The sequence below is a fragment of the Capsicum annuum genome, chromosome 8, assembly GCF_002878395.1.
Source record: "Capsicum annuum cultivar UCD-10X-F1 chromosome 8, UCD10Xv1.1, whole genome shotgun sequence".
Lineage (NCBI taxonomy): Eukaryota > Viridiplantae > Streptophyta > Magnoliopsida > Solanales > Solanaceae > Capsicum > Capsicum annuum.
Genome location: NC_061118.1, coordinates 22411893 through 22426951, shown reverse-complemented (window position 1 = coordinate 22426951; position 15059 = coordinate 22411893). Strand labels below are relative to the sequence as shown.

The window sequence follows — 15059 nt, the reverse complement described above, 5'->3', positions numbered from 1 at the left end:
TTTTATTTTCCAAAAATAATTCAAGTTTTCATTGATTATATATTTGTTATTCAAAAATAATATATCCTTTCCAAAAATAAGGTAATATGCAAGTTGTTAGGACAAAACATACGGATTTAAAAGTTTTTAAATTTTTATTTTCTAAAAATAAATCAAGTTTGCATTAATTAGTTCTTTGTTTTTGAAAAATAAGATGGCCTTTATTTTCTAAAAGAAAAAAAAAACACTCCTAACATTAATTTCTAATCGAGTCCTTTTCTAATTTATGGGAGTTATTTTCTATATTAATTGAGTCTTTTCTTTTCTAATTTAGCAAAATAGAAACATTAACAATTTTTCTTCCTATATATTTTAGGAGTCTAGTTAATATTATAAATATAATTATATAATAATTCGAGAAAATAAGCGAAAAGATGATTTTATCTATTGCGGCGATTTTAAACGAAGGGCAAAAAGTTCAAATCACTTGTCTAAAGGTCTTCATACTTTTAATATATTATAGATATAGATATAAATATATATTATAGATAATACACCTCACTATAATGGGTTTTTACTGTATTTTGTGGAAAGCAAAAGAGAAATAAGACGGACCAAAAAAAGAGACAAAAATAAATTTCTACTATTTATAAGTGGAAGTCCTTAGTACTACCAAGGTTAATTATGTAATTTTCATGTTTTAATTGGCTTATTGATATTCACACCAGCCAGTTGTCCAAGTATACGTGCCATGTGTGTCTAATTTTTAAGTTTTTGCCCTCTCCAACTTTTCATCGGCTTCCTCTGTTTCTCTTCTTGGTAGTTTCTCTATGTTATATTGCTTTCAAACTATGTTCTATTTTCTCTGATTGCTTCTCCATAATTTTCTTCGATGGGTTCCAATCAAAATTTGTTTTCTCCTTTTAGTTGATATATATTGAAAAATGTTGCATAGGCATGCATAATTGAATATGTATTTGAGAGTTTTCTTCTTTCAAATTTCTCAATTTCAGATCTAAAAAAATCTTGATGGTGTGCTTTATGTGATTTAGTTCTGGTTCTGGTGAGTTTTTCTCTATTTTAGTTTTTTCCTTTACATGCAATTATTATGATGGAATTTTAGTAAGTATCTAGTTGTTTCTCTGAATTGCTTTTTGTTGGATTTCACATGCAGGCAGGCAGAGACGGATTCAGAATTCGGAGTCTCAGGGTGTCAAGTACACTCATAGATTTAATTAATCTTAGACTCCAAATTCTGAATTCGCCTCCTAGGGCAGAACCAACTTGTGGCCAAAGTATTCATCTTAATCTCCTTCATCAGAAAACTGTATTATTTATATATAGTTAAAAGAAACTCTTTGATATATATAGTAGATGTTGAAACTCCTTCGACTAGTTCGCGCATTTTTTTCTTTAGATTTTAAACCTCACTCATAAAAATTTTGGCTCTGTCACTCTCTTAACAGGAGTGGTTAAGATTTTAAACCTCACTCATAAAAATTTTGGCTCTGTCACTCTCTTAACAGGAGTGGTTAAAAGAAGGAATGCTTTAGCATTTTATCTATTTATTTTTTAAAAAAAATATTAAAAAATTATGACTTTCGCAATTTGGCCTCAATTTTGTGTGCAAATTTTTATTATAACAATTAAGAATTAAAATCCATTATATATTCAAAATTTACAATTTGGTATTTTGAAATAGAGTCAAAACTCAGACATTAAAGTGACAATATAATTACTCTTTTTTTAAAATAAAATAAAATAGCAAACTTAGTAACATATAAAGAATTTAAACTCTCTCCATTCTTCGCCCTAAATTTGCTATTTCAGTCAAAAATAAATTAGTTAATATAAGTCAACAATAATTAAAAACATCTCTAGTGAAGAGGAAAAAAAAAAAATTTCAATTATAATATAGGCTATTATTATAGATCAACTTAATTTAAATATTTAAATATTATTTATGTTGAAAGAACAAGTCAAATAAAGAGTTCTAATTATACTTAAGTTAACGGTATTGATGCCAGCAGGATTCGAATCTGCATCCTCTGATGCGGAATATAAGCCCCTTTACCAATGGTGCTATGGAACACTTTGACATTCAGGGTGGCGCTACTATTATATATGTACATTCTATATATATATACCTATACATATATAGAGTTTACGTTGAAACTTACGGGTGGCGTGGCACCCTCACAGGCCTTAATAGATCCGCCTCTGCAGGTAGATAACGATATTCAATTTGCATTTTGATGCACCTAGGGTGTTTGATAATATGCCTAAATAAACTATTCTTAAAAAAAGATACTTGTTTTTTCCTATTGTTCTGATTTTTCTTTGTTTTATTTATTTTTTTCGTTATTACTTATATTGATTTATGGTTAATGGTAATTTTCATTTAATTCTTTTTTTTTATTTTCAATCTGTATATTAGCAAAAAAATTTACCCATGCATCTATTTGTAGTTGGGAGAATTTCTCAATTCGTGTTTGAAGTTTTCTGGTGTGTACTTTATTTTTGTCTTGTACTTTTACTGATTCACTAGGTGCGTAAATGTTTTATTGAATTTTGTATATGCACATACAATTTGATTGTGTGGGTTATATAATTGGATACTATAAGTCAAAGCTAAAGTTCCATTTAGTTTTTGTTGGACAAAAAAATTAGGTATAATAAAATTGCTTGTAGAGTAGGTATTTACTTTTCACTAAAATTCTAAAAAAAATTTTTATTTGAGTTTGTATCGTAGATGTTTGATTAGTGTCTTCAAAGACGCAGGTTTCCCATTAAAGGTTTGTCGCCGAAAATTTTAGTAGATACATGTCCATCCGAATAATGCGATAATTTGGTCTTTCACTTTGTTTTAGCTCACTTTTCTCCCGTTTGTATTTAACTTATGTAGTAATTTTTTAACTCTATCTAAGCTGACCCTAATAATTGTTCCCTTAAAATGCAGGAGATTTGGTGAAGTTTATATACATTAATGCTAATTCGAATAGGGTATAAATTTAATATGCTACCGATGATGATTTGTAGGTTATCTCGATGCTGCAAACTTGAACTTTGTTAATTTGAATGATTAACAGAATCTAAAAATATGAATCTATTTAAGCTTTGATTGTAATTGTATGAAAAAAGTTCTTTGGAGTACACCTATTATATCCTATTTTTAGAGTAGCTTGTTGTCGTTTTTTGAGAAACTACTATGATTGACGCTCTTATCATACATCTGCATTTATATGAAAGTTTGTTTAAATTATTTTAAATAATCTTCAGCTTTTAATGCATCCAGGTGGTAAACTTCAATAGTATTGGCGCAGTTGAGTTTGTCGGTTATTGATTTGGCACAAACAAGCATGAACACCCACATACGAAAAGACAATTACAATTTTGACCTATCTTGCTAATTAACAGCTTAAGAGTCTCGTGGATAGATAATTTTTCAATAAATGTCATCTTCAACATGTATATTTATGAACTTTTTCTATTATAATGTCTTCTGGAACGAAATCTGCATGAGTACTATTAAAGCTTATAGGAGTTTAGATTAAGATATATGTGAGATGATATATGGATCTTTGTGATATTGGTTAAGGCCTAAAGTCTAAAACATATTATATTGATCGAGGAATGATAAAGACTAAATGATCATGTTAAGGGACCAATGGACTATTTATGTATGTTGCGCATTCGTGGAGGTGTCATCGCGATCAAGATAGGTCGGGTGGCATCAATCTTGTGATCGCGAGAACCCACCACATTTATGAAGAAGATTTTGATCTAGACAGAATTAAAACTCTATTTTTAGATATAAACCCTATAAGTTGAGGTGACTTTGATTGTGTTTTAATCATTATTATTCTCTTCATGTTTCGGAGAAGAATGTGAAAGCAAAAGGTAACTAAACGATATCAAGCTCTGTTAGCTGGTGGGGTGATGTATTCGGATAGAAGGTGAATTGATAATTTGTGTGGGCTAACAATATGATAAGTTTAATGGTTGATTAGACACACAGAGTTAACTATTTCGATAAAATTTATCACAGAAGCATTTTTGGATAAAAATTTACCTATTAATTAATATAAAAATCTATTTTGAAAGCTTATGCAAGTTGACTGTTCTATTTAGATTCTGTCTCAATTGGCATTTAAACACAGATTCTGTCTCAATTGGCATTTAAAAACCTAAGTTGTGCAAACTCTTACTTTTGATGCCACATGTGTGTAGAATTCTCCAAAATTACACTATTTTTGAATAATTTGACACTCACCTGATGACTTCTTTGAAGAGTTCGAAAACCATAGCTTAAAACAATCAGGTTTGGAGCTTTGTTAATATCACCCTAGGTTGAGGAGTCAGATAGTATCCATCTGGCTGAAGGAAATTCTTATGCTTCCCAAGAAAAGAAATTTTACTGAAGTATTTATCAGTTGACATGCCTGATTTTTACCAACATATGATGAATTCATGTAGAATTCAACAGAATGTGCCTGTACCCGTCCATCTATTAAAGAAAATCACAGAATACTCTTTGATCTTGTTTTCTGTCCAAAGGCTAGGCAGTCTAATATTGTGCTTGTTCCGCGTTCTGATGAGTTTTTCCTTCTACTCTCTTTTTGTGCTAAATTTTTTTCCAATAATTCTGTTTATCTACCTAGTTTCTCTTTTCTTTGAATCTCTTTTTGTGGCTATAGATTTTTCTCAACTACTAAGCTCTGGAATATAGAAAAATTGACTACTAATGTCCACATCGACATCCAGGGTTGCCAATTGACATGCATGTTCTTTGCGAAAAGCTCATGAAAAAGCTAATAGGAAGGGTCAGGTGTAGGTAAAAGAGAATGTAAGCATCCATCTTGGACGATCATGTTCTCTCAGCAATTGTCAGCAAGGTACATTAGAAAGAAAGCCCAAAAAATGAATAGAGATAGAATAATTTCAGTTATTTACCGTGATTCTGATTTATAGTCGTTTTGATTTCATTAGTTTTGTTTCCAAAAGACAGAGAAAATGCTGCCAATTATTGTCACTATCTATTTTTTTGATCTTTTATTTTGGAGGCTTGGTGGAAAGAAGACTAATTAATACTTTGAAATTTTTATTTAAGTTAGCTTGAAAACTTGGTTATTTTTGTTATTCAATGTGAAAATAATAAAGAGGTTACTTTTTCCTATTGCATTTTTTAGATTATGCTACATTCTTCCTCTTCCTCTTCCTCTTTTTTCCTTACTTTTGGTGAATCTCATAGCTGTCTTTTTAATTCCCTCTGATTTTTAGTCACTTTTATATTTCTATTTTCAAATGTAAATATGCAAGTTGCATTGTTCTTTGACTATTCTTCTTCCTCTTTCATTGTTGCTTTATTTTTTTATGGATTTCGTAGGTGATTTCATACAATTTTTCACTATGTTGCTTAGACTCTTAAAAAATGTAGACAAGTGAGAGTCGGATCCTTCAAAAATAGTGAGGAATTCGACGCAGATGTGAAAACATTTTTAGAAAGTCCGAGCAACTTAGATTTTCAAAGTATAATTTTAAGGCTTGATGTTCTCTGATATTTATGGAGTTGTTCTCTGCACATCACTGCCTGCATGTGTTAGCTATATCTTGAGATGAATAGTTGATGTTAACTTATACTTCTTCATTTTTTAATTTGTTTATTTGAAAACTAACTCTTATTATAACAATATTGTCAAAATGAGAACCTCCTATAATCCTTTACTTCTCTTTGAGTTCCAATAGTACATTTATGGATGAGAAGACATAGAAAGGCTCACCATATAAGGTATATGATAGATTAATTTTTACAGCATTGGTTCTCTTAGCATTAAAAATTTGAAACCAATTTTTTTGCCACTTTTTTTTCATGATTTCAATCGTCAATATAAGATATATGATAGATTAATTTTTATAGCATTTGTTTCCTTAGCATTGAAAATTTGAAACCAATTTTTTTGATACTTTTTCCTTCATGATTTTAATCGTCATCGTCAAAATCTTTGTATCTATTCTTGGAGCAGTTATAAAATCTAACCTTAATTTCTGTTTCAGGTTCATTAGATATGTACCGCAGTCGCCACACTTTAAGAAAGAATACAATGAAATAGACAAGATCATTCTACAAGGTAATAAATTATCGAAAGAATTCTTAAAATAAATACAGAACAATATATCCAACAAATTAGATACAACTCATTTAATTTGGAATGGTTGTCTCTTTTGAGTTAATTGCAAATTAAATGTTTTAGATCATATAAAATTTGAAACGTTACTTTGATTATAGGTGTGTTGTGCTTACTTTGCTTGTTCGGCTCATTAGGTATGGTGTTTCAATAATGGTTATGGTAATGACTACGTCAATTTCTAGCAGGAAAAAAGAGTTATGTGCTTACTGACTTATTCTAGAGGTTTAAAGGTACTTCAAAGCAAACTAAACAATCTTGGGAAAATGGTTAGCTAGCACCTATGCTCAGTTTTTGAAGATTTAATTGTTTACTTTGATTAATTAAATAACAGGAACTATTAATCATTCATTGCTGAATGTTTGACTGAAAATTGTTGTGTGCGCTTGAGGTAGTTGAGACTTGAACTTAGCCAAAGTGAACGAGTGTTAAATCATTTTTTCAACTGAATTGCATTCAAGAAAGTTTTCAACATACTTTGATCTTTATTAGAATTTGCAAATGAGGTGAAACATTCAACAATTTAATAACTTTACTATTACCGTAAGTTGCACATATCTCTGTATAATTTTACTCTAAAAGATGATGTTGAATATTAGAATTGAAGCTAAATTGTACTAGAATCTCTAAATACCTTTTCAATCAAGCAATGCTAAAGCTACTTACTTGTAGTTGTATGTGTATGCATTTGAATTTTCTTTAAGGTGAAAGTAAACCAGCAAAGGCGAGATACAAGGATGGAATGGAGACTTGATATCTCAAGTATCTATGTGGGGGATGAGATGGGGAGTGGGGTTGAAATGGTCAAGGGATGGAATTAGGGCGTTGGGTGGTGGGGAAGAGACAATAAACTTGGATGTTGCATATGGAACTTGTGTTTGCCTAGACGATTAGCTAACTGGATTTCTTAAAGAATCTGTGTACAAGTGAAAAAAGGAGAAGGGAAACATTAACCAAGACATGTCTTATTGAATCAACAAAGTAAAATTGTTTTTGTTTCCTTTTAAGCTCTACTCAAACTACAGTGATCTAGGACAAGACAATCTGCTCTAACTTTGTGTCTTATTTTTTTTTTTTTTTTCAAGAAATACCTAGAGAAAGCACGTGCTGCCCACAATAGCTACTAGAATCCAGAATTTATTCACTTAAAGAGCTACTTTATTAGTTGGACCTTCAACATGAATAATTCACAGTTCTTGTTTTTCTAGACGGCTCAACAGTGTCATGGTACCGCTGAATGCGTATAGTTAGAGCATCTTATGTTGTCATTTAACTCGACGATAGTGCTTTTTTTTTTTTTAACTCCTAATTTACCTTTTCGATAATCAGAATTTCTTTTGCACAATGATATTGTGGGAACGACCGTGGCTCAGCACGGGCACGAGGCACAGGCCATCTAGTATATTATTAGAGTGATGGCATTGTTTCTTCACCATAGGACAGTCGTAATAACAATGTGTCTTACACACTCAAATAAAACGTCATGCAACAAAATTTCTTAATGTGAAGACACCAAACAATCGGGGAAGTACAACTGTTTTGTACTGCTTGATATTAGAGGTTAATTGAACTATGTAAACTTTTGTTTCCCATGATCTTTTTCTTACCCAATTTTCACTCATCTGCAACGTCATAGCAATAATAGGTCCTAATCTTTTAAATTTTTAAATTAAGATTTACTGAGCATAGGAATATTTCAATCTTAAACAAGCTTGCGAATTCATGTAAAAGTATTTTAGGACATCAGAACTAGCATGCTATTTTCCCACTTCCAACTTCACGTAGAATATAAACTCATCATCTGCTGTCATTTATACAGTAATAACTTCTGGTCCTGCATGCATCCTTAAGAATTCAAAACTTTCCCAGTAAACAACACCCCCTCCCCCCAAAACCAAATCATTAGAATACATCAAGCCTTTACAGAGTCTCATGGCAGGCAACAAAAACTGCAAAAAGACACCAAAGAAGGAAGCAGTCAAGAAAGTTTACAAACTAAATTCATCATAGAGACTGCAAAGGTTCCAGCTGCATCATTGCTGCAGCTGTGAAAATGTAATGCAGTGAAAATGAAAAACACGGTCCAACGAGCATGATAGAGACTGCAAACACTCCAGCTGCATCATTGCTGCAGCTATGAATATGAAATGCAGCAAAAATAAAAAACACAGACCAATGTTCATGATAGAAACTGCAAACACTCCAGCTGCATTATTGCCGCAACTATGAATATGAAATGCAGGGAAAATGGAAAACACCGTCCAACGATCATGAAATTTACTGTCATTTAAAATCTACGCAGCTTTGTCGAAACACAGCACATATATGAACAAGGCAGTATAGAACTAATATCTCCAGCGTTCTTTTGCACTCATTAACAGATTCCTTCTGAAAAGCGAGAACTAATATCTCCAGTTAGAAGCAACGAAAAGGAATTGGCAAAATGCAGGATCACTGTTTGCTGGTACAATTTCAGAAACATTCTTTGTACTCTATGATCATTGGGCCTAAAGGTCCCTTTTCCTGTTTTCAAATGGGTTTTCCACAAGGGTAGACCGGTAGAGAACAAAGTGAGTAAAGAGAAATCTTTAGTTGGTTCTTAAGAGGCGAGAGTGGAGTCACATAAGAAACTGATAAGCAAATAGGAAGGCGTCTAATTGTGTCCTACACATTTATCCATACCAGATGGGAGGTGAAAGTACATGAGTCGGACAATTTCTTTTCAATTAAACAAGTTTGAATGCACAATATTCATACTCGCTAAGCAACAACAACAACAACAAACCCAGTATATTCCCACATAGTAGGGTCTGGGGAGGGTAAAATGTACGCAGTTCATACCACTGCATCCGAAGAAGTAGAGAGGTTGTTTCCGATAGACCCCCGGCTCAAGACAAAGGACCGTAGACAAACGTCGCAAGCATACAACATGATAAAAATAACAGAGATACAACAACCACAAAAATAAAGTACATTAACCAACAAAGGACACCCCCCTCACCCCAATCCTAGCATTACCAACCAAGCTACACCAAACTCTCCTAACTACAGCCTATGACTTGACCCCACACCTTAGCCCTCTATCCTAATATTCTTCCTCCAAACCTTCCTATCGAGGGTCATGTCCTCACTGCTCCATGTCATGTCTAATCACTTGTCTCCAGTATTTCTTCGGTCTACCCCTATCCCGCTTGAAACCATCCAAGGCCTACCTCTCACACCTACGAATTGGGACATCCGTTCCCCTTCTCATCACATGATCAAACCATCTCAACCTCACTTCCCGTATCTTATCCTCCACCGACGCCACCCCCACCTTCTCCCGAATAATCTCATTCCTAACTCTGTCGGCCCTCGTGAATCCACACATCCAACGCAACATCCTCATTTCCGTCACCTTCAACTTCTGGACGTGAGAATTCTTAACAGGCCAACACTCCACTCCATAAAACATAGCCGACCGAACTACAACTCGCTAAGCCCATCTTGAAAATTCCTTTGACAACTTGTGATCATTCAAGTTAGAAACCTAAGAGCCATATCAATCAATTGATATAATCCACGTGTAAGTGATGAAACTGGATACTAGTTACCATCCACAAAACCCCAACCCAGGGACTAGCGCACCACAAAGGGAAAAAAATGAAAATAGAAAATAAAACAGGAAGTGTTTTAGGATATATCTAAACTATAGCATGTCTCAGCTGTAATTTGCACACGTAAATAGAAATCTATGATCAGGTAATTAAAAATATTAAAAAGACAAATCAGAAGTTCTTTGACTCAACACCGGTGGCAACAGGGGAACATGAATGGAAATGACCTGTTCAAAGAGCCATTTCAGCCTGCAAAGCAGCAAGCTCATCTTCTTCTGTCTTCTGTGCAGCAGGACGCACTTGTTGCCTGCCAGCAGGTAGATTAATTGGCGCAACAGGAGCAGTTGTAGCAGGCTGAAGGAGCTGTTCCTCCAATTCAGCCCCCTCCAGTTCTTCAAGTTCTGCCTCCAATTCATCCTGCAGAAAGATACATGTAAATTCTAGTCCTGAAAGAGTAAATTATAAGAAAATTAAAAAAGATAGATATAAGGAATAAGTTGCACATACTTCATCAAAATCAGCAGCTGCACCAATTGGTGTTGACAATGCTTCCTGAATCGTTTTCATATTCTCAGTCTGCTCAGTGATCTCATCCATTGTTTTGTCGACATCATCAATATTCCTGAGAAAGCAGAATATATAAGCTTATATCAGGGACAAAACCCTGAGTCAAAAGGAAAACCATAACAACAAACCGATCTAATTACTAGCAAGTATTGTAGACTGATCTTGACGAATCATAAACACTCAAATGACATATACAGACAACAAATTGAGTAGGCATGGGTGATATGAGAAACTACATTCATGTGTGTATATAAATAGCATATGGAAAGCCCGCAACTCATTACTAAAAGATATAAGTGTCATTGAATATAAGATTACTGACATCTACTAAGGTCACACTTCAAATAAGCGAACCTCTGTGGTGATTCAGTAATGACAGACCTTTTCTTAAATCATGAAAGAACATTACAAGGGAAATTTGATGCTTTAACATGCATCGAGCAAAAAGTCCTGACATGGAGATCTCTCATTTCCCACTTTGATCAGTTTGTATTTTTCTGAAGCTTTTCTCAGCAAAAGATGGTTGCATCTTCAGAAGAAAAGACCACTAAATAACAACAAACAAGTAGCCTATGATATGAAACTTACGTTGCCTTTTGAATAGCTTTCATTGCAGCTGCTCCAGTTCTTAAAGCATCAACAGTCTCCGTTGTGGCTTTTGCACCTTCTAACATTATCATCTGAAACCAAGAAACAAGTAAGTGAATTAAGACCGTTGTCTCTTCATACTGTTATGATACACGGAGGTGAAAAGATACCAAGATGTAGGAACACATGAAGAGCACCTGATCATGAATACGCAATTGAAAGTTTCCAAGCTGCTCGATTTGCTGCTCATAAAGCCTTTTCCTTTTCAAACATTGTATTGCCGCTAAAATTTAAAGATATCTGTTATTGATGTTAACAAACTAAATCTAAGAATTTAGCAAGGGCATGACGACTCAAAATACAAGAACATGAGTCACAACACCATCCTTTATATATTATGTCCTCGCAATGCTAAAGGCAGTGAAAACTGAAATGTAAGTGCATGGGCGAGAATGATGACTATTCATAGTAACTCCGACCCAACAGACCAGCTTGAGCTGATATGAGAAAGTAAACCACGTTTGTTCCTGTTCTTTAAGGCAGAAATCTCCAGTAACACACAATAATGAAGCAAGATATCCAGAATTCAAACAGAGTCAGCCACGATCAAATGCAATTCTCGTTGACATCATTCTCTAACCAGTCTTTCGGGGAAAATACATTATTATCTCTAACTATTTACATTTCCTAATATGCCTTCAAAAACAACTCAAAATTTTAGTGGCAAGACATCATGATTGTTTAACTGATTTGGTTCCGAACACAGCAGAACAGCTTCAAAGGATTCATAGAGTTAACACCAATTTTGTATGGAATTGAGGCCTAGTTAAATGGTTGATCATGTCCTGCATATTTCTGTAGAATGAGAATTTGCAAAGATAACCATTGTAACCTACAAGGTAAGCGAAAGGACTAAAGTCTCCACTATTGAACGCTAAATCTCCTAAGCTTTAACTATGGATTCTTCTTTCGAAACGATCCCTCAATGAAAATAAGTAGATAAAGTTGGTTAGAGACCAAAGACTCATATCAACACTAGTAACTTTCTTTTCCATTTTGTTCCTTACTTCGAACTATCCAATTGGAACATTAAATTGAACCTTAAGTGGAATAAAGGAATTTGTGAAATGACAAGGATCTCATGGGATAACCTCATGTACTGGCCCCAACGCGCCAGGCAGAAAATTAGAAAGGAAGGTTCAAAAAAACAACCAATATTTTTTTGAGAAGGCAAAGACAACCAATATGTATACTATAATTTGTCAACAACAACAAACCCAAACCCAGTATAATCCCACATCGTGGGGTCTGAGGAGGGTAGAATGTACGCAATCCATACCACTACCTCTAAAGAAGTAGAGGGGTTGTTTCCGATAGACCCCCGGCTCAAGACTACACTATAATTTGTCAAATTTTCAAAACATACCAGTGACATAAAAAAACAGTACCCTGTTATCTCTTCATACTGTGAAACAATATTTCAAACATTAACCTAGCAAGTTCACCATACATACACAGCATTATCTCGCACACTAAACACAGTCAAATTATCAAATCAGTCCGATGTTAGTCGATTCCAGAAATCATGCAAATACATGGGAATAATGAACATTAAACATCCAGTAGTTGATTGTACATACAAAAGAGTATTTTTCATAGTATGTCACATCCTTAGTGCATGCCAATAACATATATCATAAGAAAACAAAAATATCAGTCTAGGAACTAGGAAGTATTCATAACTAGTGAACTACATAGAAAGAATAAATCTCGTCTTGTTAATGATTTTCAATATAACATACCTCGTTTGTTTTTCGCTCTAGTAAATTCCTTTGCTTTTTCAACCTCGGCAGCAGACTTCTTCAGTAAAACCTTCTCCTTTTTCTCAAGCATCTCAAGAGTCTGAACAGCATAACCAAAATAAAATTTAAGATTTTTATCATTTATTCAAAGATATTAAACAAGCTGACAACATTGACTGAAATTAACAAGAAGGAAGTTATTACAAAACGATTTAGCAAACCAGGGGACAGAAGATAGCATTCAATTTCCTCACCAAAATAGGAGGAAACAAGAACATTAGGTTTAAACCCCTCTGGTTCTAGCTTTATATTTGTCCTCCTAGATCAAACAAGTTAGTCCAAAAGAAAACCATACCTGAATGCAGAATGAAATAACATGAATAACTATCATAAACATATTCGGAAAAGCACCCACATCCCTAATGAACTTGCCCTGAACTAAGACTAGGCCAAACAGCTGTGGTCTCAAGATCATAATTTTTTTTCAGTTAATCCTTTCAAACGACAAACCTCCATCGTTTCAGAAGAAGAAGCACTAGAAGCTCGTGTTGTCGAAAGTAGAAGAAAGATCAGACTGTACAAATTTGAATTTTGCTTCTCCCAATAAGTGCCCTCCAAAAAATCCACAAAAGGACAATATTTCTGCACCTAGATAAACGAAAACTACCAAACATTGCATCCCATCTGTTCAGTAGAGGGTAATTCATAGCTGTTCTCACATTCTCTCAAATACAATTGGTTGCAAAAGAGTTAGACACCTGTAAAATCTATCATATCCATCTGTGGTAGGCGGCAGCTAAAATCTAGCACACCCAAAATAGTGTATATAACCTTTGTCTGTTTTCCAGCCATAAGCAAAAGGAAGGAAGTTCGCTCCATTTTACATTAGTTTGAATCTAAGCATAAAACAGAGCCATCCAACTCATACAGAGATCTGACACTAACTTACTCTCTACCAGCCCCTCGAGGTGGTAAGGGTGCAGTCTTATTAGAAGGAACATCATGAACGGAGTTGTGTCTGTGAATTACATTAGACAGGACCAAACATCAATCTGCATTATGACTCATTATTCTTTCTTATATTCCTTTTGACAAGCCAGGCTTCATTAGCAATAGATACAATTTCTGATAGGGCAAACTTCTAGTTGAAACAAAAAAAAAAACATGAATTAAACCGATAAATATATGATTGCCACGATAACAACATGTATGGTGCAGATTTACAGCAAGTTTATTTCTAGTAACAAATTCCACAAAAAAGAACCTCATATAACTAAGAACAGCAAGTTACAAAACTCATTTTCTATGATAATAGTATAGCCAATACTAGACGCCCACCTCCTCCATACCAAGCACCATCAGACCTTAGAAGTAAAAGTTGAACGGCCCAAAAAACAAGAGTATAAAGAAAAAAAAATCAAGAAATCAAGATCATACCTCATTTAACTTGTCTAGCGTAGCTAGAGCATTTGTTTCTTGCTTAGGTTTTCCAAACATTCGGGTAAACATTCTTGATTTTGTTGCACCAACTATAATCCAAAATATCAAAATTATCTAAATCCCTCAGGAAAATTCGAAGGGGTTTATTGGATCAGCGTGAAACCGATCTACACAATAAATATATGAATCTTGAGACAAAAGTTCCATGTATATAATTCAAGAGTATAGTTTGATTGACTAACCTGAGAAAAATTGAGAGGTTTGGATCTTTGAAGTTTGTAATGATCTGAGAAATTTCTCAAGAAAATTCGAAGGCTGGATCTTTTTGGGCATAAAGACTGGAGACGTCAGTGTTATGAGTCACGGTGTGTGGTTTTAAAACTGTGTCACGAGCATGATCTTTGACAATTTTGCAAAGTTATTTGGTAACTGTCCCAAATTATTGAGATAATTAATGTAATTATTAATAACTATTTTAATTATTTAAAGATTTTATTTTTTTAAATTGAAGATATTGTGAGATCTACTTATCCTTTTTTTTTAATTAGAGACTTGAGAGGGTTTATGGAGTCATTTTTCTCTCTGACCAACGTGATGATTTGAGATTGAAATTATTAAATGAATTAAATTAAATATTGAGTTGGATAATAATTTCTTTAAATTAATTTTATGTTGAAATAAATTAAATTGATATGGATAAAAATTAAGTTGGATCTTCATTCATTTAATTTAATCTCCTTAGATTAAAAAATATATTTATCACTTATAAAATTTAATTCAATTCAAGAAAATAAATTTGATGGGATTTAGAAGTTGGATAAGTGTGTAGAGAATGGGGTGAAGGAAGAGTTGGGTAAAATTTTTTTTTTTTTAAATTTGATTTTTTAAAACTAAAAATTTAT

At 33.5% G+C, this 15059-nt stretch overlaps 1 protein-coding gene and 1 long non-coding RNA gene across 8 annotated transcripts; one reads left to right on the top strand and one right to left on the bottom strand.

Moving 5' to 3' along the window:
• The first annotated feature begins 804 nt into the window (after nt 1-804).
• Nucleotides 805-6598, top strand: LOC107838998. 2 transcript variants are annotated; one of them, XR_007043911.1, is made up of 3 exons: nt 805-2205; nt 4744-4874; nt 6034-6598. It is a non-coding gene; the product is annotated as an uncharacterized LOC107838998 (long non-coding RNA). The 2 variants fall into 2 exon arrangements; XR_007043912.1 differs by lacking the exon at nt 6034-6598 and having other exon boundaries at nt 805-1042; nt 1154-2205; nt 4744-5153.
• Nucleotides 6599-7844: 1246 nt separating this feature from the next.
• LOC107838997 (vacuolar protein sorting-associated protein 32 homolog 2) lies at nt 7845-14583 on the bottom strand. 6 transcript variants are annotated; one of them, XM_016682319.2, is made up of 8 exons: nt 14400-14583; nt 14155-14246; nt 12718-12817; nt 11113-11198; nt 10916-11007; nt 10268-10382; nt 9988-10177; nt 7845-8113 (listed from the first exon to the last, which is right to left on the bottom strand). In XM_016682319.2, exons 1-7 carry the CDS (start codon nt 14488-14490, stop codon nt 9992-9994), a joined length of 762 nt encoding a protein of 253 aa, XP_016537805.1. In that variant the 5' UTR covers nt 14491-14583; the 3' UTR covers nt 7845-8113; nt 9988-9991. The 6 variants fall into 6 exon arrangements, with proteins under 6 accessions (XP_016537805.1, XP_016537806.1, XP_016537807.1 ...); XM_016682320.2 differs by having other exon boundaries at nt 7845-7998; nt 14400-14558; XM_016682321.2 differs by having other exon boundaries at nt 14155-14324; nt 14400-14541.
• Between the last annotated feature and the right edge of the window lie 476 nt (nt 14584-15059).